We start from the raw sequence: 26,759 nt of genomic DNA, 5'->3' as shown, positions 1-26,759 counted from the left end.
TGAGCAATGGTGGGACAGTAAATTCATTGATCAATACAACTGCAGCCAGAAGAGTTGACTGCTTTAATTATTGATATAGCTGCTAAACAAACAACACCTGTGAGAAACCCTAAGTAAATTTCTCTCATTGCTAGAAAGAGCAGATGTGGTTACCTCAGGCTGTACAGATCCTAATGCCCAAAACTGTGTCTGTCCATAATCTAACATACTGTTTCTGTGACTGTACCAAGGAAAGACAAAAATGACAATTCACCAAACTCGATCAATTACCATCTTCATAGAACTATGAATGTATCTGTAGTAAAACTGAGAAGATAGGAATACACTTAATACCGCATACTGGTATTAAAATTCCTCATCCATAGACAAAAACACTCAGCACACATTTACACAGAAAGGCAAACCTTCTGATCACCCAGCTCTTGCGCTGCCTGTAACTGAGTCTCTAAACTTTCCACTTGAGATATTATTGCTTCCTGTACTTCCTGAAAAGATTTTTGGGTGGTATTTAAGAGCCTCAGCAACTGTTTGCTCTGATTAGGAGAAAGATCTTGGGCATATTCAGAAATGAAGAACTGAACATCGAACGCAGTGGACTCCAGTTGCGTTTTTTTACAGCCGAGTTCTGCAGCACTGTTCTGTAAATGAAGAGAAGGAAATGACTAGCAACAAAGACAAATTCAGTACAAATGAAACACAAGTATCACTACCTTCTTTTCTTAGCCCCTGTTCCAAAATGCTTTTGGGAGACAGTTTAGCCACAGTCAATCAAAACTCTGTGTCAGAATCATTCTGACACATTCAGATACGGCATTTGAATTTGTGTATGGTTTGCCGCTGGGACAGTCCAGGTCCAAGTAATAAATAAGATGACCTTGAACATCTCTATTTCTTTGCTCTCTCATGGATATCTGAAAACTGGCTGACCTTCAACTCTGGAAGATTTACGGCAGGTTAGGTTTAACATTTCTAGATCTAGGTCTGAAGACCCAGAAATGTTAAAATATTTACTTGAAAGCATTCCTATTCTTAACTCCACAGCAAGAAGCCCCATTTCCAGCATTGTGGCAAATTCTGCCCACATTCACGCACTGTGCAGCCCCTATGACATTACCATGCATACTGGAACCCTATTAAAGCACAGTGAAATAATGCCATTTTTATCATTCATACACACAGAGGTGTATGAACTTTACTAAAAATTTTATCTGATTTGTTTTTCATGACTCATTTCATGGAGTGTGTAATGAAGAGGCTTTTTATCTTCCCCCATCTTCTGTTCTCACATATAATTGATTTGGAAGGTAATTAAACTTCAGTAAAGATTCTGGACCTTATGCATAAAGATCCAATTTTAATCACTGAAACATTTGTATTATAAATTAGATTTCCACAAAGGGTCAGATTTATTGCAACAAATGTAAGCAGAACCAATAGCTTTCTCAGTAAGCCAAACTCTATCAAGAAGTTTTTCAAGAGAAAAAGCAAATCAACAAGATTTTATTACTGGATTATCAAGTAGTTGTCTTCTTAAGTAATTAGTTCTAGCCATCTGTTTAAGCAATAGAGGTTAATGAGCAGGTATACAAAACCCAGCTAATAATTCATAATAAGTAGCAACATTTGTCAGAAGCACCAACACCTGCCATAAAGAATACTTACTTTAAATAGCTGTAAACTTTTCTTCATCTCTTCTATATCATTAGTATTCACTATGAAGTCATTCACAATTTTACCGTTCTCTGTGATCCAGTCTGAAAATCTCTGCAGTTTGCTTAAAAGTTGCTGGTGTAATACTGCAAGCTTAGACTGGAAAGGGAAGTTGTATATTTATTTATGCCCCTGGAGTCTAGTCACATTTCCTATCATATTAAATAGAACCATACATCTATTTTTATATTAAGATAAAACAAAATAAAGCTAAAACAAATTCCTTCTTTTTAGCCAAATTACCTTGAGAAAACCAAGGTTAAAACGTACACTGATAAAAACATACCATTTCCAAGTCAACAGCACAGACTATCTGTTTCGCTCGTTTCGAAGATATATCAGAGACCACCAAAAATGCTTCCTGCAAATACTCATAGCTTCTCTTTAGCTCTTTAAGCTGCTCTTCAGGAATATCCCTGTTATAAAACTTTAAAAACTCTTCTGTCAATTTCATGTCCTTTTTTAGGATAATTGCAAAGGTAGCCAGTCCTGATTCAAATGACTACAAAGAGAATATATATAAAATGCATTAAGTTACTAAGCAAGAAAGACATTTAAATTTGAATTACTTTAATTATATTTGAAATCTCTCTTTTTTTTATCATCTAAGGGCTTTTCCTAGCACCCATCACTGAAGTACAAGCATAAAGAACACTTTACTTACCTCTAGTTGTTCCAGTTCATCTTTTAGCATTTCCAGGTTGTTACTAATAGGCTGCTGGTTATCTAGGTGGCTTTTCATATCTTGAAGCACTGCCAAATGTCCTTGCATTTTCTCTGTTAACTTTAAACATTGCTGTACTCCATCAACCTGAAAATTAGTTTTAACAATAAGAAAAGGTTTTCCAAACTGGCAGACTTGAAAACAAGGAATAAAAGTCCTTGTTTTAATTATAATTTATTTTAAATTTATCATTTAATTTTTCAACCATTTTTCCAGTTTAATTATTCTCTCTAGCACTTGGAAAGATTCATGCAATTCCTTTAACACAGGACAGGTAGCACATACCAGCTGCTGTTACTTACCATGCTAGCAGGCGTGTCTTCCAGGACTGCTTCTTTTGTTTTGAAAACAGGCTCAGTAAAGCCTTTGAACAGGCTGTCTGTCTTCCCATGCTCCTGGTCACTTTTCCAAGCAACGGCTGCGTCATCTGCCAATGTTTTCTCTTTAGCAATTTCTGATCCAAACTCTGATTGTTCTGTTGAGAAAAGAGTATGAAGCCCATCTACTTTGCCTTTACCCTCACGTTCTGTGGTGATACCAGCAACCTGTGAGCTCGTAAGCAAACCACTTATCAGCTCCTCTAACTTGCTTGTACTTTCATCTCCAGGTGAGATTTGAAAAATCTCCGGAAGTTCAGAAGTAGTAAGTTTTGGAACAGGAGCTTTCATGTCTGTTTCACTCTTCCTTTCACCTGGATCCGCCTTTTGCTTGCAGGATTCCTGCTTCAGAATATCACGAAGAAGATCAGGACTTCTGCAATCAGGCCAAAGCAATGAAAGAGCATCACTGTCCTTTGGCTCTGTACACGGTGTGGTAACCATTAATGCAGTTCTAACAGCATTGCTTATTTGCTTGAGATTTGACCCACTAGACGTGTCACTCCCAAGCTGGGTGCTTCTAACCATTGTAAATAAATTTTGCATTAAGATTTTGGTATCGGAGTAATTTAGGGGTCCACCCTCCTGCTTGCAGTAAACATGTCCCATTTTCAATTTCCTTTGTAATATATTCTTTAAGTCTCCCATTAGTGTGTCAGACATTTCTGGTGATTGTGAAATACCTTCCTTTACTTGAAAATCTTTGCAGGGTCCTCTTTCCTTTTGTAATGACTCCATGGAGATTTGGTTTTTGAAACCATTTCCAGGGGAAGAAGGCTCACTGACTATGAGATTTTCGCCCTTTGTATTTTTCAGCGTCTCATGTTGTTTCTGGGCACTATAATTCAAGCCAGCCCCTATGCTGCTCAGAACTGCAGAAGAAACATCAGTGGTATGGGTATGACTCCCAGAAGGTAGTGCTTCACTCCCATCCCCTGATTCTTTGGCACCCTCAGTACTTCCTAAAGCATCTGCTTTTATTGGGGAAAATTCCCTATCATTGCTGCTCTTGTTTTCTGAAAAGTCTTTAAGAACATTGTCGGTATTTTGACAGATAACTCTCCCTGTTTCTTTAGTTATGCTAATTTCCTTTGGTTTCACTGTATCAGTTGGGGGAAAAGAATAAGTGTTAAATTCACTTGAAGGCATTTCTTCTGTATATAGCAGAAAATCCTTTTCATTCTGTATACCCTTTTTCCCTCTTCCCCTGTCCTCAAAGCAACAGGATTCAGTTTTATCCAAATCTGAACGGCCGCTTTCTTTTACGTCTGTTGTATATTGTTTTAAAGAAGCAGAAATGTTAAAATCTCTCTTAAATTCATCTGATTTTGCACCACCTCCAAAGTCAAGCAAAGCTTGATCAACATTTACTTTTTCTTTACTTGAAACAGGAGTTTCTCTACCAGCTTTAATTACTGATGCATCAAATATTTCCCCAAGGCTTTCCATCTGAATGGGACTTTTACTTAGCCCCATATCACATTCCTCCATAGTATTTACTCCATTTTTATTTTCTGTAAGAATTTCAAAACGTGTTCCTATTTGACCATGCTTCCAACCGGTGACTGGGTGTACTTGGTCACTAAGTGAACTATCATCATCACTCATATAAGGCATATTCATAAGGAATTTATTGTCCATTTGGGATGAACTTCCCTTTAGTTGTTCCATACCAGTGATATCATTTAATACTTTTTCCTCTGCAAATACTGCTTCTCTCTGCCTTTGCCCATGATTTGAATGTAACATTGGCATGGTAGTATTGTTTTTATTCATGCTATCGATAAAGCATTCTGAGAGAAGCAAATTTGTCCGAGTACTTTCATCATCATCAGTAGCTTGCTTTGTAATTAGGAAGGCCGTTACACTAACGTCAGATGTCACAGTATCGTCAAGAAGCTGAGAACTTGGAACCTTAAGCTGTGTTTTATTATTTTCTTCACTCTTACAGGATGTCCATTTAGTGTCAAAAGTATTTTCAGACTGAATAGGCTCAGTAGCATCTTGTGACACTTTGACACAAGTCCCATATTCATCTTCTGTTTCCTGCTGTCTGTCTTCTTCGCTTGCACATGTAAGACCAACACATCTTTCCTCAGAAACATCTGATGCAGATTCACATTTTCCTGAGGATAGTTTTCCATTTTCATGGTTAGACTGGAATTGCAAAGTATATCCTGTCTTGTGGCCTAAAGAATAGCAACAGTCATCAATATTCTGATTATTTTCATCGCTGTTTTCTATGTCTCCTAAGGAAATTAACAGCTGGTCACCTTTGTTTATACATTGATGATGTGAATAAAAAATACCCATTTCTTCATCACTGTCAGAATCAGTGTCAGAGTCATCATAACTATCATAATCCTCCTCATAATCTTCCTCCTCTTCTGTACCTTCAGATTCATCCTCATAGGAGTCACTTTCCGCTTTCATTTCATCTTCCTCATTTCTGTCTCGTACTTCTGCTTCATACATCTTCCATAAAGAACTAAGGCCTCCCTCCTTTCTTCCTTCACTCTCCAGAGTAACCTGTAATTTTTGCTCCTTCTCTCCAAAGCTCCCTGTTCTTTCCTTTTCCTCCTCAGGGATTCTTTCCATAGTTTCAGCACTTGCAGAAGCTATATTTACACTCTCAGGTGGACCTGTCAGATTTACATGGACACCCTCTCCAGCATTAGTTGCAAGTTCTTGAAAAGAGCTGGTCTCTTCTCTAAGGGTTATTAGACCACCCCTCTCCTCTAGAAAACCTAATGGAACTGATGCTCCAGACAATTCTGGCTCTGGTGTATCACCATCCCCCAACTGCAAGGTATCAAAACCATCATCACCTTGAGGAGTGCCATAGGAATCATCGTCATCAATTTGTGGAGTATCATAGACATCACTGTCATCATCATCAACCTGAGGTGTTTCATAGGCATCATCAAACTGAGAGCTGTCATCTTCAGAGGCTACCTCACCACATTCATGCTGCAAAGTGTTACTTTCAAACTGTGGGATGCCATCACTCCCTTCTGACGAGTCAGAACTACTGTCACACAGTAGTAACTTGTCAAATGTAAGATTGCTTTCTTCTACTGCTAGCTTTTGTGCTGTGCTGTTACTGTCCCCCAGAGGTGGTCCATCATGTATAACAGTATCGCCATCCAATGAGGGCCTGCAGTGCATGTCTCCACACAGCTTACTCCGCAAATCAGTACAATCCTCCAAGGATGGCCTGCCATGTACATAAAGATAGTCCTCTAGGGACGGCCTGTTATGTACATCACTGTAGTGTTGTAGAGGTTGCTCACTATATTCATTATCTTCAAACTGTAGTGTGTCACCACATTGACTACCCAATTCTTCTGGAAGTCTGTATTCAGTATCTGCACTGATGGATGAACCAAGACTTCTCTGAAAATCATCTTTCTTGCTGTTAGCCAGTACCATTCTGCTATTGTCAGCTTGCAATATGTGAGGCACATATTTTGTGCACCTTTCCAGCTCTCTCCAGATTTCATTATCTGACAAACCATTCACACTCAAGGAATTTTGTAAGGTTTTACCATTCCTGTTTTCATTACCCAGACTGTCTGCCATATAAATCTCTTCTTTCTTTGTTTCTGAAATAAGATTTGAATTTGAGTCATTTGGAAGATATCCTTCAACGTTTCCTGAATTTGCCTTCTGACTGTTATGCTTACACAGTTCTGTCCACTCAGAAACCTCCAGAAGATCTCTGAGTGCATTTCTGTTCATAGAATGTTGAGTGCTACTTACTACATTTCTAAGTTCTGTAGGGTTAGTTAACAACATCTTCTGTGTATATTCCGATTGCTCAGTACCAATAGCATTGCAAATATCTGGTCTACACGCATGGAGATCTTCTCCCTGTAAAGATATGTAATTCCCAAAATCTTCAAACTGATTTAATTTCTTGTTATTAGAAGTATTCTCAGCACCTGAAAGATCACCCTGAACACTGCCTGTGACATTATTAAAGTGCACACTGCCTGCCGACTTTAGGTTAATTTCTTTCAGGCTTATGTATTTGTTATTAAACTCCATTTCTGACACATCGGCATTGTACACAGCACCATCACCTTCCAGCAACATATTGATGGCATCTTGCAGTTGTCCATCATATAATAAAAGTCTTCCTCCAGTGTTTGCATCCATATAACTATTTACCATCAGATAAGATATGAATAATTTCTTAGCTTGATCTAAATTATGACATACAGGGTCTTCTCTGCCAGAATCTTCATGTTCCTCCTGACAGTCATGAAATACAGATGGCAGGAATTCATACACCGATAACCATTTTGCAGCATTTTTACAAGGGGACTCTAATTCTTCTACACTGGGCATTTTATCTGGTAAAGTGACATTGGTCAAAACAGATAGAGTATTGATGTCTATTATCCCTGATTGTGCAGCCTTATCTAGACTGACTATTTCACAAGTTTCTGGAATGTAAAGCGCAGCTATTTTCTGTCTGTCATTTAGTATTTTGAATGCCAGCTCATTTGTTATCATCTCTTGGTGCAAAGAAGTTGATATGGGGAATATTTCACCAGTGTGAGGCCAAATTAGTCCAACAAAGCCTCTCTGTGCTTCTAATACCAGCAGTGCACTAGTAGATGATATTAAGTTGCACTGTACAGCTTCATCAACAGTCAAGCGTTGTCCAGAATTTGGACAAAGGATTCCACCAGTCTGAACCTGATGTGTGAGGATCCCACAAGCAGTGTCCTGATCTATCATCCCTTGTCTCATGGCCTCTTCCACAGTCATTCGCTTCCCTGAGTCAGGGTCAATTATACCTCCAGACATTAACTGAGCACCCAGCAGCCTGAACATTGTTTCCCGATCGATGAGTCCTTCATGGGCTGCCCTCAAAATAGTTATCTTCCTTCCACATTTGAACGTGATTCTACCTTTTTCTTGTGGTTTCACAGGTAGGAGTCTTAACCCTGTTTCTTCATGTATTATGCTTCTGTGAACCATCTGTTCAAGGGAAATCTTCTCAGCACAGTTGGGGTCTATGAGATCTTTACATGTGTCTTTTCTTTCCAGAAGCTTTGTATATAATGTTGGAGAAATCAGGTTTCTCTGGAAAGCATTCTGCAAAGTCAGGTTTTCTCCCGTAGATGGCAAAATCAAGTGCCCACTTGAAAGCTGATTCTCAAGAATTTTAATAGCCAAAGGTTCTGAAATTAGACCTTGCTCTAAAGCTGATACAACTGGAAGATTTGATAATGATGATTCTGAAATAAGCTTCTTCGCATTACTTAATTCCTGCAACTGCAACAGAGTCTGCTCATCAATTAGGGCATGAGCTTTAGCTTCTTCCAAATCATAACATACTCCTAATTCTGGAGAAATGATTCCAGAAAGGATCAGCTGATTCTCCAGCAATCTAATTCCAGTGTCATAGTCAATAAAACCTTTTAAAATAGACTGAAAGACTGAAAGGACTTCTCCAGTTGTTTGGTCAATGACACCAGCAATGACTTTATTCACCTAAAAAGGAATATAAAAGAAAAGCTATCACTATTTTCAGACTGTGTAATTTTTTTTTTTTTATTTTGAATGCATGATAAGCATAAAAACATGTACTTACCAGGCCTGGAGGAATGCTGTGAATGTTAGCAGCTCAAATGCGCAAGTGATCTATGTCAGTCATTCAACAGCACACGATGTGATAAAAGATTTAAAATCAACATGCATCTGTGAATTGAAAACCTATGCTTTGCATACATAAATAGGGTTAGTGAAAGACAATAGAAGAAATGATTGCAGAGTGAGCAATAGAACATATACCTGAAAGGCAAATTTTCATGCTCTAAATGTCTGTGAAAGGTTAGAATATTTGGAAACAGTATGTGATTCAAAACAACCATGCTATTCATGTTTACAGCATACAGCACTTCTGTACATACTATCAACAATATGGATTCAGATACTCTAGCACCAAATATTGCATTTAGTTTGCATGGAAAGCATGAAGTCAGCTTGGCAACATTACTTGAACTAATCACACAGACACTGCCTCTATGTGCATATCAGAATACTCATTTGCAACATAATTTTTGAGAATTCCATATTTAAGATTAAGATCCATTAACAAATGTACTTGTAGTGTCTCAGAGCCAATCACGTTATGTGCTCCCATTTTCATATCCAGATAAATTTTAAGAAAAACTGAAAGTAGATCTCTTCTAGGACATTTCTGAGGGATATATGGGAGAGATTAACATGTTATTTTATGGTGTCATTTTTGCAGCAGAAACACAGAAATATCTAGCAGTCAAAGAATGGCTTTTAAGAGAAGAGTTAAGAGATGAATGATTTGTTTATCTTTCTTCATGCAAGGCACACATTATTAAGACTCTTCACAAAAAATCTGATGAGCAGAATGTTCATATGCACAGGTAAGGTCACACACAGTATTCCACAGCAAATACACAAAACCTTCAGTCAATTAAATCTCAAGTCCCTTTACACAATGTTAATTGCACCTTCTTCTTTTACTGATCACGTGTGGTTCCAAAACCATGCAGTAAATCTCAAGAGAGACTGAAATGTAAGTTTCAATCTTGTTACCTTTTCCTCCATCTTTTCATCACCCAGATACTGTGCTTCCTGCAACTGCTTCAAAGCTTCATTGGATAACAAGCTGTAGCTTTCCTGGAGGGATCTGACTTGCTTTTCCATTTCATTTCTCTCTTCATCTGTCATTCTATTAAGAAAAAAAGAAAAATGGAAGAAGGAGGTCTCTGAGTAATTTGTAACCTGCAGGGAGCAATCTGCCTACCTTTACTTAAAAAAAAGGGGGAGGGGGGCGGGGAACGGTAAAAGTAGTCTGAAAAAAATACAGCCTAATTACGAGGATGTTCGAGAAAGCTACAATCTGCTTGTAGTCATTTAGGAAAAGAAGCTCCATTAATCTAGAATTTATGCTGAATTATCACTAAAGCATTTAACATTTGCATGTGCCTTTGTCTACTGATTATCAGTCAAGACAGGTAACATAGCTAGCAAGGAGTCATGAGATATCTCAGCAATTTAATATCGTGAACAGCCTGATTTCAGACACAGATGAAACAAACTTGTGACATATAGTTCAAGTACTAATTTACTACTAATTTGTTAATTATTCTGACTTCAAATGAAAATTACTATCTAATGTTTTTTAAGCTGACCAGAGGTATATAAACCTAGCCAAATTCTTGAAATAAACAAAAGTGGTTAAACATTGGAACAGGCTGCCCAGGGAAGTGGTTGAGTCACCATCCCTGGAAGTATTTAAAAGATGGGTAGATGCGGCGCTTAGGGACATGGTTCAGTGGGCATGGTGTTGTTGGGTTGACGGTTGGACTCGATGATCTTAGAGGTCTTTCCAACCTGAATGATTCTAAAACTGCATCAAGCTTCCCCAAATGGGAAGACAAAATTATAAAATTAAAGAAAACAACTGACATATTTGTATGTGAAATGTAACTGGAACTGTTAAGATGAGGATATGATTTCTTTTTATGATTCAATTAATTTACGGTATTTCAAAAATAAAAAATGGCATACTTGTCACTGTGCTTAGCTAAAAATGACTGAGTAGTCTGCAGAGCTTCAGCTATTTGTTCTTTCTTGGTTGACATTTCATCCAGGGAAATCTGAAAAATAAACAACCTCTGTTCAAGACTTAAATATGCACATATATACAAAGAAAAACAAACAAACAACTTATTTCTATCTGGGACTAAACTCAATAGTATAAGAACTTGATTTTTTTCTTTAAATACCAGCTATTCTTAGAGCGATATTATTTACTATAGAACTGTATCATTTATATATGGATAAGTTGTTGTGCTATGCCTTTTGGTTAGATAAGCTGTTTGTATTAGAAAACTATTGGGTGAGACAAAGATAATTTATTTTAAAATGTTATTTGCCTGAAAATTAACCAATCATTTAAAATCATTTATTATAGTTGGCACAGTTTAAAGTAGCTTTATAAAGCTATGTGTACAATGGTCATGTTCAAGAACTTGCTCACCACGATGAGAGAGAAAAACTTTAAAAAAAAAAAAACAACACATACCAGAAGGCCACAAACCTTCATGAAATTCAATGACGGAAACAAATGCAGTATCAGAGACTTGGAAAAAATTAATTACTTACAAATATTCTCCCTGCTACCATTTCTGTGTCATCCCCACTAAAGCACTTGTTCTGGCAGAGGAACTTGCAAGAATTTAATCTTTTAACTTTTCTGAGAAACTGCCTGCAGTCTCTTCAGAGAAAAGCACTCATTTTGGATAAATAAAGGCAAAGTATCAAAGGGGAGTCTAGGACTTCATTAGCAAGCCCAAGATATGGTCAATGTCGGTGATAAGAGAACTCTAGCAAGGTGCTTGGGCCCTGCATTGACCTGGGTCTGGACACAATGAATTCTGTCCCTGCGTGCATCGCGTCAAAGGGCCTGAACACGGTCTTGAACAGAGTCTCCCTTTGCAATCACCGGCGGGAGCCACAATCCCACCACTCGTGCTGCTTGGACAGAAACCAAGAGAGCAAGCACTCCATGCCTTACACAAGAAGTCGACGTGAGCAGGCTGAGGTAGCAGGTGGGGTCATGAGCTCCACTTTGCTCAGGGAACTGGCATTGCTGTGGCTGCTGCGTATGCCCTGCCACTTCTGGCACCAGCTTCTCCACCCACTCCACAGCTACACCCCACAGCAACCCCAAACCACTCTGTGAAATGTATTTCAGCTAACACTAGCTATCAAATCACTAGTCTATATTTTTCTACAAAACTTGTCAAGGCACCTGTACTAGTCAGGGGAGACATAAAACCAGGCACCTCTGGAAGGTGACGCTACATCGCCAGGTCGTTTCACAAGGGAAGGAAACACCCTTGGCAGACGCCCATCTCCCACAGGCTGGAGGAAGCCGAAGCAGCTAACTCACAGATTACTTGCTGAGGGCTCAGGCTGGACGGGGAAGATGCCAGCCATAGCTGCCGCGGTAAGCTGAGATGCTCTAAGGAGTTGAGCACTGGCCCAACGCTGACAAAGGTTTGCACTGTTCTCATTAACAAGGGCAAAAAAGACCAGTGTTGAATGCTTTTGCAAAACTTGATCCTAACTATAAGTGATTTACCAAACAATGTGCTCAAATCCATACAAGCTTACTTCCTCCTATAGCTATAGGGGACAAACTCACTGGTCCCCTAAGAACAAGCAGCACGCTGGGACCGGTGGCAATCGGGACTGCAGGACTGCTGACCTGCCCAACAGCAAGCTTGATTTATGCACACGCTGCTCCAGTGGCTCCAACCAGCACCAGCATGCATGACCAAAATAAAAAAGCAAGAACAGGCTGCCAGGAGGGCCAACATCATGTTTGCATGACCATACATCCAGCCCTGTACTGAGGGATGTGGAAAAGATACTGCTCCATCCCTCTGCTGTTCAGTGTGCAGGCAGACCTTCACCTACTGAAATCTTTTTAGGTGTCACTAAGCTATTTTGTGGGACAAGCCTAGCAGGGGAGCTGTTAGAAATGATAGGAAACTTCACAGATGGAAATTTATGGTCAGAGTTACAACTGTACAAAATGACAATGTACCTGTTCAATACAAAGGTGGCAAGATGGGCCACTCCAGCAGCGTGTGGACTAGTGTGATAATAAAGAGGGCTCAAGTCAACACCTGCTGTATTCCCTGTGACAGCAGTTTTGACTACCCCATAAGAGGACCCCTCAAAATAACTTTTTAAAAGCAAATAAAAAGAAACCTGCCCTCAAGCCCCTCCTGCCAACTCTCTCCTTCCTGATGCCAGGGTAGAAGTTACCAGACTTACTCACTGAGCTATTTCAGGACAAGGGAGCAGACCTACAAAGTGCCATCCTGCCAGGACGCACTGTCCCTCTACAAAGGCTGAGTTATGGTCTGCAGGGTCTAGTTTCTCTAAACTGACATTTTTCAGTGTCAGAATACGTCACACGCCAGGCAGCTTGCACTTCTTCCCGAGTAACATGTTTGTGTCCCTAAACATTGGTGTTCATTTACCCGACCCTCCACTCACAACCAAATGTGAAATTACATCTTTAGTAAAATGTAGATGGTGATTTGGAGGAAAAAAGTATTTATGGAATATTTTCTCATTTTAATCAACACAGAAAGCTAAAAAGAGGAAGTGGTATTTTACCGAAAGACATCTGTGTACCTGCTGCTTAGGCAAATCTGTCTTTTCAGCCTTTTCTCCTTCTTCTTTGCCGAGTGTCTTGCTGAGGTTTGACACCCATTTCAGTAAATCCCCAGCTTTCTCAACATGTTCCTTCTTTTCTTCTTCCATTGACTTCTGATGAGCACCGCAAATTGTAGAAAACATGTAAATGTAAATTGTTGGAATGTTTAACATTAACGACCCTAGAAACACAATTCTACCACAATGGCAGTATTACCACATAAACATAAAGTGATTTCTTTTTATTTATCGCCACATGCATTACTATGACACTTTGATGTAGGAACAAAAATGCCACATAATTATAGACGTTAACAAAATAATTCCGCGAATGATTTGTAATTATGATTACAGTGCTTATTCATACACATGTACATTCATTATAAAATGATTGATATTAAGAAAAAGCATAGCTTCCCAGCCATTACTCAGCAGATAAAATCTAAACAACATTTGCATATAAAGTATCTTTGAATTGCTGCCTTTGCATTACCCTCAGGTGTGGATATGTACAGCCAGCATAGGATACCAGTAATTTCAAATCTATGCACATGGATTACTAAGTTACAATTAGGAAGAATACATTGCTTTTATGTCTACAGAAACAAGAACAATAAAAGTAAAATACTGAGACATTTCACCTTTTTCTGCACAGGAAAATATATTTCTTTTTATAGTAGTACAACCTGTTAGTAGTTTGAAATTTATCAATACTTAGAAAACACGCATAAGCCCTTCCATTTATCAAAAGTAAAAATTAAGACATTTTATTTCAATGGAATCTTTAAAAATACGATATGCAATTGTAATTCATTTGCCTATTAGAGCATGAAAACAATTCTAAAAAAAAAAAAAAGTTACCTGAAGTGAGAGAAAAAATTAGGATATGAGTAGCCCATTAAAATTAATGAAATGTGAGTGTGAGAAAAATTACTTATGCATATGTGTTTACTGGACTGCAGATTTAACCCTTGTATACTTTATTGCCACTTTTGTAAAATAAATGATATCTGCAAACTGATTTGTAATATAAAATTAAGTATCGGGTCACATGAAATACTGCACTGTCTTCACTTGCAAAACGGGCAATCCCTTTCAATTTTTAATGTAAGAATCCGATTCTTGTCTTGCCTAAATCTACCCATTTGGCACTAATGTTAACTTCACCAACTTCAGTGTAACTTCTGATTTATGCTACCTACATGTAGATAATGTCAGACAAGGCCTTCAGGTAAAGACTGAACACATAGTCTGCATTTTGACATTATGAATCTGCCTAAGTTTATCTATAAATTTCAACTTCGTAACAAGTAATATCTAATTCCAGTTTTAGTGGTTTATACTAATTAGTGGTTTGTACTAATTAGTTTTACAGCAATTCATTATTACATTAGAAAACACCATTTATGATTTTCCATAAAGGCCATCATAGATCTTTTCCTTGACTTGAATGGGTTTTAAAGCAGGCCCCAAAATGAGTACTAATACCTTTGTTCCATTACGAATTATAGTAAAGACTGGAAATTCCCGTTTTCATGGGCTGAGCTGCTTCTAACAATCGTAGCCCAGTGTGGCAATCAAAAACAGCTGTCTCTAAAGCTTCTTTGTAGGTCAACTTCTTCTTAGTTTTAGGGCATGTCAAAACTTTAACATACAATTTTTCATCTTTCATCTTTGTCGCTGTGACAGCATCAATAATACCATTCTTAATTGCATCTTCCATTGTTAATCTGGAATGAGACTTCGGATCTATCAACCCACCAGTCAAGTACTGATACTCTAGGCAGCGCATACCCATTTTTTTGTCTACGGCATTTACGTGCATAGCTTCAACAGCTGACATAACCGTGTTCTTTACAGGGTGAATGATCCCAGTAAAGATCAGTTCACACTGCTGGATTTGCTTGGCACAACCATCATCGATTAACTCCCTTTGCAAAGCTTCTGAAACACTGTACTTTTTCCCAGTAAACGGATCAATTATGCCTCCTGTGCTAACCTGAGCTTCAAGACATCGGAGGGCAGTAACTCTATCCACCAAGTTTTTGCGTGAGGCTTTTAAAACTGGAATTCTTTCATTGGTTTCAGAAAGCCAGAACCCTGCAATAGGACTGTTTAAATCTTTATTTGGCTGTGAACTGCTAACTAAAATATCACCAAACTCATTAGCTGTGATTAAACCCTCCTTATATTTATTAACTAATGCTCTGCCAATTCTACCCTGATTTAAGGTCTCCTCAATATTAAACTGTACACCGGTTTTAAGATCTGTAAGCAAAAGAAAAGAATTCCCATCAGAGTCAAAACACGTGGACTCCTTCCAATCAAATTCCTGTTTGGAAAGCTCAAGATATGTAGCTTTATCAACACAATTTTTTTGATAAGCCTCATATGAAGTCATTTCAGCTCCTGTTTTGATGTCTACTACAGAAATTTTATGACTTTTCTCTGCTGATGGGCTGCTTATTTTCCTTTCACCAACTGGAAGCAGAAAGCATTTACTGCTTACACTGAACAAACACATTTTCAGCAAATCACAGTAGTACATCGCTTTCCTGTTATTTGGATTGTGAAAACATTTTGCATTACTAGAAGGTTCATGCAAAAATTTTAAAATTGTGTTATTAAGCAAACCAAGCTGCACGGCAGTTTCTGGAGGTACACGAACACTTCTTACAGGATCAATGACCCCCCCACTTGCAATTTGAGCCTCAAGGATATTTTTACCTTTTTGTCTTTCTAAGAGTCGAGCTTCCATAGCCTGATACACAGAGATCACTTTCCCAGAACAGCAATAGCCCAAAACAGCTTTCTCTGCCTCAAGCAGTCTACTCTTGAATTCATTATCTGCAAGCCCTCTAACAACCGAATCATCAACTGGGAATTTCTGACCTGTTGTGGGATCAATGATGAAACCGGTAGCTGCTTGGGCCTCTAAAAATGCTAATGCTAATGCTTTTCCTATGATTCTTCTCTTTGCTGCTAAAGCAAAAGAGAGTATCTCTCTGCTGGATTCTAGGTACAGCCCAGCTATAGCTGTAGGTTTAGTTAAAAATTTTTCAAGACTTTTCTGCACCTCATCAACAGTTTTCTGCCCTGAACGGAGCTGCTCAACCGTGAGTCTGTCTAAAAGTTTAACTTCGGTCAACTGTCTGGCAGTTACATCATGTCGGAGACCTTGAAATTTAATATCATCATATTCCTCTGTAAAATATTCCAACTGAGTAGCATCATCAACAGTTTGCAAAATCTCTTCCCCTAAGAAAGAGCTCATCTTTGCAAAGTCTTCTCTCCTAAACCCTTCGGATGTTTTGTATCCCTCAAACATTCTCTCTTCATTACCAAAAGTCTTGTCATTTTCTTGGTTTAATGTTGTGACTTCAACATGCATGCCATAGTGCTTGTTCTTCACTATCTGTAAATAGGAATTTTTTGACACAGTGAGAAATACATCTGCAGAATTATGCTGTACATAATTCACTCCTAAATCCTCCACCAAAGAAACAAAAGGGAGAACTTGAACGTAAGTCAGAAAGGAGAACTGCTACTACATTGGAGAGCAGAGAAATACAGATAGCCAGAGTTTTAAAGTGCATTTGCCATTTCAAATATTTATTCAGTAACAGGAATATAACTAGACTAAGCAACAATAACTGTTGTTTGTTACTGTATGAACTTAGTGCCGTTAATCAAAACTTATTTTGTCCAATAGTGATAAATGGTGTATGTGAATTCCTATTTCCAATATAAACTTTTAAAATAATGTTTCTTAGATATTAACAAACCTGCTAAAAAGGTCTAATTAAAAGCTTTTTGTGTCATGTAAGAATGAAGGGGTTCCCTTCACCAAGGTGAACATGAGAAACATTAGAGAAAATACAGAATAGTGATAAAGCATAATGAAAAAACAAACAAACAAAAAAAATAGAATAGTAAAAACCAGCACTAGGAAGGCAAACCCTTACAAAACGTAGTGTGTACCTCCAAGGGATGCAGTTTTACCACTCCTAAATCATGTTTCATGTCTTCCCCATGTCTAATAGTTTGTCTGGAACTGTGTAGGTTCCTGTTTCTCAATTTGTCCCTTTCATATGTTCCAGGGATTTGGCTTGCTTTATCAAAAGTGATCTGGAACTGCGTACTTGTTTGAGAAACAAACTCTGTAAAAGATTGTGGGCTTGCATCTTCTTCTAGTGATTGGTTTATTCTTGACATCTGGAACTGCACCTCTCTCGGTATCGTATCATCAGCACTCACATACAATGTATTTTCTTCTATTTGATCAGATTTAAAACCTGATCTCTCCTGTTTCTGCCTTAACAAAGGTGAGCTAGGTTTTGCATGTGGAGGAAGCTGTTCAAATTCTCTAGCTGCGGTGTCACTCAGGTAATTGAAATCATTCCCTCTTCTCTCACAGCTCAATTTAAATCCGGAATCTTGGAGTTTATTATTTTGCTGAACTTCATTCTGAAACAAAAGAATCCTGTGTTCACTCTCCTTGACCTGCAGGTCCATTTTCTGTTTCAAGCTCTCAACCGTGCGCTTCTGCACTTCCAATTCTTCCTCAAGTTTCCTGCACTTCTGGTGATAGTCCATTTCAGCCTGCTTCCCTTGCTGCAGTTGTTCGTGACATTTTTTAAGCCTTTCTTGCAGATCTTCCATTTGTATCTTGTACAACATGATTTGCTGAAGAGCAACACATTCTAGTTTTATGCCAGAAATGTCCTTTTCTGTGATGCTATGGGATTCCAGTAATTTTTCAACTTTCTTCCTAAATTCCTCTGCAGAGTGTTTAAACTTAATGGATTCTTCCTGAAACAGAATCATCTTCTTGCGTGCCATTTGTTCATCCAGAGTCTTCTGATGGAGTTCATCCTGTAATTTTTTTAATTTACTACTTAGCTCTTCTATATGAGCTTGCTGCAGTTGTATCTTCTGCTCATTCACTCTCTTTTCCATAGTTAGAGCATTCATTTGGGCATTTAGATTTTTAACTTCCCGGTCAATGGTTAGGGTGGAAGCACTTTGTTTATCACATTTTTGTTTATATTCACTAGCCAAGTCTTTTGTTTTTGCTAGATCAACTTCTAGGCTTTTGATTTTACATATGAATTCTTGCTCAATTATTGTTTGCTTGTGCAATTGTTCATTTGTTGTACGCAGTTGCTCTTTGAAACCATCTGCTAGGGCTTTTAATGCTTCATTTTTCCTCTGAATACTTTGTTTTTCTGAAGTCATCTTCTCTGATTCAGATTGAATTTGCTTCATCAGTAGTTTTGTGTCAGTATTCCATTTATTAAGATCCTCTATCTTCCGTTTCAATGTTTCTGATACCTGATTACTTTTGGCTAATTCATTCTTCAGCATCTGAATTTCCTGCTGGTTTTCTTTCTCTACTTTTGTTTTTTGAAGCAACTGTTCTTGAATTTTCTTATATTGGTCTTGAAGATTATTTGCTTCTCCTTTGCATGACTGTGTTCTGTGTTCAGCTGCCAGCTTCTCCTTTTGAAGAGAACTGATTTGTGAATTTAAATGTTTGATAGTGATTTCAGTTTTTGTCTGTGATCTAGTTAATTCCTCTACTTCTCTTTTTAGCTGTGTCTTTTCTTGCTGAACAGATTTCAGCTCCTCCTGATAGTTCATCTTAATTTGCTTAAGATCTATAGCTTCTTGCATCACCTCTTCAGCTTTATCTGTGGTTCTATGTAGCTGCTTGTCCAATTCTTTCAACTGCTGCAAATATCCCTGCTCTACTTGGTCTTTTTCCTCCAACTTAATTTTTAGGCATTTAAGTTCACTATTGACTTTATCTAGATTTTCTTTTAATAAACGAGACTTTTCTTCTGTTGATGATTTCTGAAGCTCAATTTCATTCAGCTCATATTTCAGGTCTTTAATAGTTTTATCAGCTTTTTTGTTAGCAAGGGTTAGCTCATCTATCTTCTGTTTAAGCGCTTCTACTTTTTTGGCTTCTTGCTTCTTCTGGAAACTTGTAATTTCAGAATCAGTCCTACACTGGCTGCCTTGCCCAGCCGTGAAAGTTGGCAGGGAAGTTTCTCTAGTTACAGAGTACCTGCTTTCAACAACATTCCTTCTGGCTTCAGTTTTCTCTTTTTCTTGCAGCTTTATTTCTAATAGATTCCCTTTAAATTCAAGATCTTGTTCCATTTGCTTTATCAGTTTCATAAGTTTCTCCTCTCCTTCTGTTTTTTTCTTCAGCTCCTGCATTAAGGTTTTTTTTTGTTGCTCTAAATCATGAAGATTAGTATCTTTTCTTCTTAGATGCTCTTCAAGGTTTCTTCTGGTAAAGGTGCTTTCTTCTATTTGATTTCGAAAAGCACGGAGGTTTTCTTCCAGTATACTTCTTTGAGTCTCTGCCTGAAAAATGAGCTGCCTTACACACTCCAACTCCTGCTCTGCATCTGCTTTCTCTTTCTCAATGCTCTCTAGATCTATACGACACTGCTTTGCCTCTTGCTCAGCCCTGGCCTTCTGAAGACAGATCTCTTCCATGTCCTTTTGCTGCTTCTTCCGCTCTTTTTCTGCAGCATCCCTCACTTTAGGGAGCTCCTGTTCCACTCGGAATTTTTGTTTCTTCATATCCTCCAGCATCTCCTCAAGTGTTTTTACCTTTCCCATGAGTTTTCTGTTCTCATCAATTGTGCTGTTTTGCTGTGCCATTAGATCTGAATATGCCTCACGCACTGATGCTTCCTTATTCTTTAAAATCTGTAAAAGAACGAGATAAATTGGAATGTACTTTTTGTAATACAGCATATGAAACATGTTAGGCTCTTTGAAAAGCAGAGTGGAAAATACTTACTCATATATATATGGTATGTCCAGAAAGTAGGACGAGCAGTTCCCACCACCATCACCTTCTCTGGACACAGTAAGCTTCAGGAAGTTACCATTAGCCAAATATGAAACCCTTCATAAAGACATCCACAAAGCGAAGAAGTCCTGAAGCCTCTCACTTCAGTCAGATGCCTCTTAGCAGTAAGCAGTGTCAAACAACAGCTTGCATATGCTTTTTCTCCAGACAAATAGGTAGAGCAAACAGTAAGCCAAACACTGTGTGCAAGAATTCCCGAGGAGAAAGTGGCCTGCCATTTCTGGATCAGTTCAGTAGGAATCGGAAGAAGGATTTTATGCTTGCAAGCACAAATAACACAAGAGAAGTTTGGAAATCCCCTCCAAGAAAAGAAACCGTATCTAGAGCTAGAGCCAAGATGCATCAGCTCCAGAAAGAGAAGCATCTAAACGCCAGTACATCTATGCTCTGCAGTGTGCTCCACAGTCCCAATGCTTCCACTGGCTCAGCTGGGCGACTGGTAAGAGCACAGCTGCTCTGCAGTGTAGACACAGTTAGAAGTACAAACATGGCAATTAGGAAAATCCTAGTGAAAACCAGACGGCTAGTAGTCTCCGTATGTTGGCAGATCAAGGGACACACTTACAAACAAGATGTGTATTCACCAGTAATAATATGGTTGAAACCATACATACCTTGTCTTCATTAGCACTATTATGGCGTTAGTTACCAAATGTGAGCTAACATGAGGAGAAGAACACACCTATATTCCTATGATCACACAAACATGGCATGAAGGGTAATTATAGCAACATTTTCAAATACACAAAACGTTGGTTTAGATCAAATTTACCAGATTTACTTGATTTTTCATATATGAAACTTATTTCCTGAAAGGCTAATGCAAAGGCAACTTCTTCAGTTCCTCTCCGTATTTCCCCTGTGTCACAATTTTGAACAGACCCCAAACATTTAAACTGGTTTCTTATTAGATCTCCTTTTATGCTCCCACAGACACAAAATCTAATATATTATGCCTGAAAACAAAGAACTAAAAACACAGGTACAGTCACAAACTACATCTTGTTAGCTTTCATTATTTCTAATCGACATGGCTGAGCATCAGCTGGGTGGAGAAAAGGATGGTAATTAGATAGTAATACAAAATAAACAAAAATAAATTTGTAAGAACTTAAAAAATGTAAGCATCTCAAAATGGAAAGAAATTAATATCATTAGCATATTCATCGTTTAAAATATGTTCAATCAACTTTAAATCACTTGACCTTGACATATTTTGAGATTCAAATGTTGATTTAGATTGGTTTAGAATCATTCTTAAATTAACTGTTTCATTTTTATTGCATAAAAACTCTGGTACCTTAATAATAGTTGTGCTCCTTTTATCTTCTTTATCATTGTTTCTTTTTTTTTGCCTTTCTTTTTTTTCAAGTGAGGCTTTTTTCCCTCTTTTTTCACAGAGTGTTTTCTGGAGTTCAGTGGTGTTTCCAGGTACCTTTGTGCTATGACCCTTATCTCTACTGTCCATTTCTGCAACTAGCAATATATCTTTACATTTCTGACCCTGTTCTAACTTGTCTTCTCCACACCGCTTCTTCCCATTTATATTTATTTTGTCCAAACCACAAATTTTACCCTGTGATATTTTCTTCTCACTTACTTTCTCATCGTGACTCAAAAGCTTTTTTGCTAATCCATGTTCTGACAATGGAAAATAATCCTCTTCTCCAGAAGTAATTTCTGAGAGGGCTACATTTGCATTTAAATCACCAGCATTTCCTAACAATTCCATACCTAAACTTGGATCACTCCGCACTGGTGACGCTTCAGAACCTAATGGATAAGATTCAGAGACTTTTTCTGCATACTGATTCTCTGAAATATTTCCTGAAGAAACAGCCAAAATTTCTTGCATTGTACTCTTGACTTCATTTGGATTTAAATTTGTTTTTTCTAGGATTTCGTTTTCTGCCATGAAGTAACTTTTATCCAGAGATGCTCTGTGCAGTTTGTTTGTATCCCTTTCAACACCACCAGAAACGCCTGGATTGCTCACAAACTTTGTTTTTTCACTTCCATTTTGCGCTGCCAGCTCTCTGAAAGAGGATGCAACTTTCTCTAAAGGTGTTGCATCCCTTACACCTGAAAGAGAATCACCTTTTTCACCACACACTTGAAACTCTCTGTCTTCAGAGTTTAAAGTATTATGGCTACCACTTTCGGTAGAGCAATGTTCTCTACGCTGACATTCAAAATGAGTTCTTGGTGGAAAATGTTGCTGCTTGTGAGGGCTGATACCCAGGGCATGCTTTCCAGTTTTTGGAGTAACTTCATCTTTCTTCATTGTTAGCTCAAAATTAGTTTCTGCTTGCATCTCACATCCTTCTTTTGTTGGAACATCACTCCCTGCCTTTCTTGAACAATTTTTTCCTGTGGTTTTTTGTATCGTTTCCACTTCAGGCAACTTCTTTGATACTTCCTCTGTTTTCCGTCTCTCTCCATTAACAATTTGCTCATTTAACATTTCACCAGGATCGTTATTCACACACACACAGATCTCAGCCGAAACAAAACAATCTTTTCTACCATTTTCTTCTTCTTTACTTCGATTACCAAAACCCATTAAATTCTCTTGCTCTGTATGTAGCTCATTTTCTCTGTTGTCACTAATGCTACTTTCTTGACCACTGAAATTTAAAAATTGCTTTAATGTTCTAGCAGTTTTGATGCTATTGTATCTGTCTACATCTAATTTTCTTCTGTCAATTTCCAAGTCATTTTCTGTGTGTTTAGGTTTACTGGAAGAGTTATCTTTTTGCAAACATTCCACATCCATCATGCTTTCATTAGGTGTGTTTTCCTCTCTGAATTCAACAGATTCATTACATCCCAAATGCTGAAAGACTTCAGCTGACTTCACAGGTTGCTGGAGTTCACTCTCCTCTGGTAAGCTCTGAGCATGACAGCACATGGATTAAACTGAGATATCATGGAAAGGATGTTATTTTTTCCTTATTCTGTGCATTCTTAACACCATTACTGAGAGTTAGGAAGAAAGATTGGCATGGAAGAAAATCTTGGAACAATCACAGACTTCAGAGGTCTGATCCCGGCAGAAAAAAATTATCATTTCTCCTTTGAAAAGGATTATTCGTTTTCTGATTTGCTACCCTGATTACAAAGAAAAAACCCATCAAATCATTTTGAGACTGGAAACCTACTTAGGTTATCTTCAAACAGGCTATCAAAGCTTTAGAAGGCTGCTGGAAGGTGGAGGAGGATGGAAGATGGGGGGTGTTTTGATTTCCAAAAATCAGTACTGGAGATTCAGAGCAGACTGAAACTCAAAAGAGTTTAAAAGATTCCCTTTGCTCTTGAAGAACATGAAGCTTATCGGCATTCACAGGTTTCTTGAACCTTGTTTCAATTCTTGTTCTTTGTTTCACTTTTTATCCTTGATACCATTAGTATTATTAGTCACACTAAAGCCTCAGTTATAATGGCTACTTATCAGCAAACATCTATTTCCATCTGTATGCTCCACCACTTCGTGATGCACAAAGATACATGCTGTTAGTGTTACAGTTTGCCCAGAGGTATTCAATAGCAAGAAAAGCCAATAAAGACAAAGCCAGCACCAGAATTACATAACATTTAAGAACTCTGATTTTTTTCTGTAATAATAACATTAAAATTTATACCCTTATGAGAGCATTCTCCAGTTTTACATAATTTATATAGGACTACATTAAATACGGGCACAATTAATTACAGGACTACATTTAATATGGGCATTATTTTAGAGATATGCACTGTATAGATTATACTAAAACACTGTCGTCCTTAAAGAATGACTATACAATCTCTTTCAGAGAGAAACATTTCCAAAGAAGTGAAGAATTTAAAAGTATTTTTTTCTCAATTATTTGGAAGGTTGATTCTGCAGCAAGCGTGTATTTTAAGTAATTTGTCTGCTCAATTTCAGGAACCTACTCTTGTTAATAAGATTCAATGCTAAGCATAAGTAAAAATCTGTTTGACCCCAAGGAATCAATACAGTAGAAAGGTAGAAGGAAAAAAGAAAATCTAAACATGTCAAAGAAACTTAAGAAATTAATTAAGAGGGCATCGCATCTCCCTGTCTAAAGAACTCCCTTGTATGTCGTTAAGTGGACCAGAATGCAGACTATGGAATATTAAGGCCTACACAGGGTATCAACGGTGCATGCACACTAAGTTTGCCCTTATCTTAATGTCTGCATTTATCCAAAAGATCAAGCTCTAAAATATTGAAGTATTAATATGTACTGTATGTAACTACATCTCCATCAGAATTTAGTGAATCATATGATCCTTCTAGCTGGAAGAACTGGTAAAATGTATAGATGGTATAGGATTTTGCTTATCTGAATGATAATGATGTAATTTAACACTCCTACATTCCTGTAAAAAGTGCAGTATATAAGGAATTTTAGTCTTTCATATCTGCTGCTAACTTTGTGAATAATTCCAACAGGTATATTGCTCTTTGTTTGCCTAGCTGTTCTTTTTGCTTGGCTGGCTGCCAAGGGAAGACCTACCTCTTCCTCTTCCAGTCTTTTCAGAGAGTCACCTGCAAACTTAATGTATTGGGTCATCAAGGTCACTAAGGCAGTATAACGAGTCCGTAAATCCATGAACTGCAGAGAAACGGGGGGGAGGGGGGGAGAGAGGGGCAGAAGAGAGGGTAAACACTCCCATTAACCTTCAAAGAAGTGATAAACACTACTCTAGAACCTATCCCAATTTTGATTGCAAAATCCTGATTGTGGAATCCAAAGTCCTAATTTTGATTCCAAAGTCCTAATTTTGATTCCAAAGTTGAATGCCATCAGCAGGGTGCACTTGAACAAATAAATCCTAAGGATCTATGAGGAGATCCATAAGGAGAAGAAACACAAGACAATGTTTTGTCTTCACAGTCACTTGATTCTTCCCCCCTGTAAGAACAGGTTATAAGAGGGACAAGCAGTGCTGGTCACTATTCCTCTCTCTAACAGTTAGCAGGGAGACAGATTTCTCTTTACCACCCAAATGAGGCTGATTTGCCTTGGAATCTGTCAAAGTGTCCAGATCTGGTAAGTTTTACCATAGCAAAGATGAAAGCTCCCCCTGTTTACTGTGATCAAGATCCAGCCCAGAGGTAGTTCTAAACAGTTTTACTGAGGTACATTTCTCATAGAGTTTTTTATAATTTGGGGGACTTTTGTTCATCAACAGCAATATACTGTCTCATTATCTAAATACTGCATAATGACCAATAGGATATTTATCACATCATCAATCTATAGAGGAAAAAAATATCTTGCTTGGGTTACCATATTTCATCATTAATAAATCCTAAATCCCACACTTGTGTTTACTCTGTTTTAAGAAAGACTCAAAAAACCACGTTTTCCTGTCATAAGAAATCCATTTACCTCTTGAATAATGAAGTCTGATGAGCTTTGCATTCTTCGGCGTTTCACTGGAGATTTTTGTTGGGAGTCAACCATAGCTCTGTAGGTCATAGTCTGCAACTCATAGTCCTGTAAAAGGAGAAAACACACAAAATGATCAGCATTCCACATGATACTGAGACTAAAAAAAAGGATTCTAAGTATAATGTTATTTATTACCTTCACAGCAGCTGAGTATTGTTCTGAATACTTCTGGCATTCATCTATTTTGCTTTGTTTCATTTCAATCTCAGAAACCAGCATCTGTAAAATAGGAATCTACATTTTCATCTTAGAATTGATTTTTGTTACTATTATTATTAGCATTTCTACCTTACCTAACGTCATGAAATTTACATAATATGCTCATTTCCATGTGTGTACAAGTAATTACATGCTCAAGCCCATGTCCTGGCTTTGTCAGGCTTACAGAAGTAGTGAAAAAACCCTCCCAGGTTTAATAGCTGGTGAGTGAACTTAGAAAGAAATTAAGAATATACCACTTCATGCATATAATTTGTTATTCTGTCTCTTATTTAAGCTGCATTTCCTTCTTGCAGGAGAGAGTTGTTGAGTTTAGCTCTGCCTCCATGAAAATATTTCTACATCCGTAACTACCAAGAGCAGTACTGAATAAAAAATGATGTGATAAGCAGAGTCCAGAATCGTAGGTACTCTCTAAGGTTTTGCTCTTCTTGCAGATTTGAAGACCAAAACAACCTGGTCTATAAAATGGCTATAATCAGTGAGTGATACATTAATGATGTTAGCTGCATTGTAAACATAAAAAACATAAAAGCTGGTGATTATTTGTAATTTTACAATAAGGGCTGAGGGACATAAGCACTTCCTATCAAGAAATAAGACTGACATGACTGGGTTCAAAAGATATTTTAATTCTTTTTCAGTCATTAGAGCAGTGCTTTCCTACAATGAAATCCCTTTCATACCTTATGTTGGTTCAGCTGCTTGGCCAATGCTTTGCTATTTTCAGGATGGGTTTCTTGAATCTTTCGCTGAGTATCTTCCACTTGTTGAATCCACGTGTCCAAAGAATTGTAAGTATCTTTGTAATACTTCAGAGATTTATTAATACCTTCTAAGTCACGCAACCTGATTTTATTTTAGAAGATATGCCAAAGGAAAGAAGATGAATATGAAAGATAAAAAGTACAACACTGAGCCAAATACAGCTTTAAAGGCTTCGGATGCCTTAGCTCTACTATAGCTCACATTATAAACATACTAAAATAACACTAACTAAACAGTAAATTAACTTCTCAAACATCAAGATTCCCAGCTCGAAGAAACCTTTTCATTTGTCATAAATGACACCCAGGAGAGATCCTACTACAGAAGAAATTCTGCATATATCCCTCATTAGTGAGCTAAACTGCTTG

At 37.8% G+C, this 26,759-nt stretch overlaps 2 protein-coding genes across 2 annotated transcripts in view; both read right to left on the bottom strand.

Annotated features, from left to right (window-relative positions):
- Nucleotides 1-13,155, bottom strand: part of LOC103924686 (dystonin-like) — a 121,559-nt gene extending 108,404 nt beyond the window's left edge. Inside the window, exons 1-6 of the mRNA XM_009333251.1 lie at nucleotides 13,027-13,155; nucleotides 2,737-8,319; nucleotides 2,375-2,521; nucleotides 1,997-2,212; nucleotides 1,663-1,809; nucleotides 405-638 (exon numbers count right to left, since the gene is read on the bottom strand). Coding sequence (XP_009331526.1) covers nucleotides 405-638; nucleotides 1,663-1,809; nucleotides 1,997-2,212; nucleotides 2,375-2,521; nucleotides 2,737-8,319; nucleotides 13,027-13,155 — 6,456 coding nt within the window. The remainder of the gene's footprint in view (nucleotides 1-404; nucleotides 639-1,662; nucleotides 1,810-1,996; nucleotides 2,213-2,374; nucleotides 2,522-2,736; nucleotides 8,320-13,026) is intronic.
- A 1,390-nt stretch (nucleotides 13,156-14,545) lies between these two features.
- LOC103924617 (plectin-like) overlaps nucleotides 14,546-26,759 on the bottom strand; it is a 26,344-nt gene continuing 14,130 nt past the window's right edge. The window contains exons 19-24 of the mRNA XM_009333174.1: nucleotides 26,310-26,472; nucleotides 25,540-25,623; nucleotides 25,342-25,449; nucleotides 24,463-24,561; nucleotides 17,029-19,776; nucleotides 14,546-16,462 (exon numbers count right to left, since the gene is read on the bottom strand). Coding sequence (XP_009331449.1) covers nucleotides 14,546-16,462; nucleotides 17,029-19,776; nucleotides 24,463-24,561; nucleotides 25,342-25,449; nucleotides 25,540-25,623; nucleotides 26,310-26,472 — 5,119 coding nt within the window. The remainder of the gene's footprint in view (nucleotides 16,463-17,028; nucleotides 19,777-24,462; nucleotides 24,562-25,341; nucleotides 25,450-25,539; nucleotides 25,624-26,309; nucleotides 26,473-26,759) is intronic.

This window comes from Pygoscelis adeliae, unplaced genomic scaffold, assembly GCF_000699105.1.
Source record: "Pygoscelis adeliae isolate BGI_AS28 unplaced genomic scaffold, ASM69910v1 Scaffold57, whole genome shotgun sequence".
In the NCBI taxonomy this organism is placed as follows: Eukaryota; Metazoa; Chordata; class Aves; order Sphenisciformes; family Spheniscidae; genus Pygoscelis; species Pygoscelis adeliae.
The sequence above is the reverse complement of the archived record's forward strand: the minus strand, read 5'-3'. Positions and strand labels throughout refer to the sequence as shown.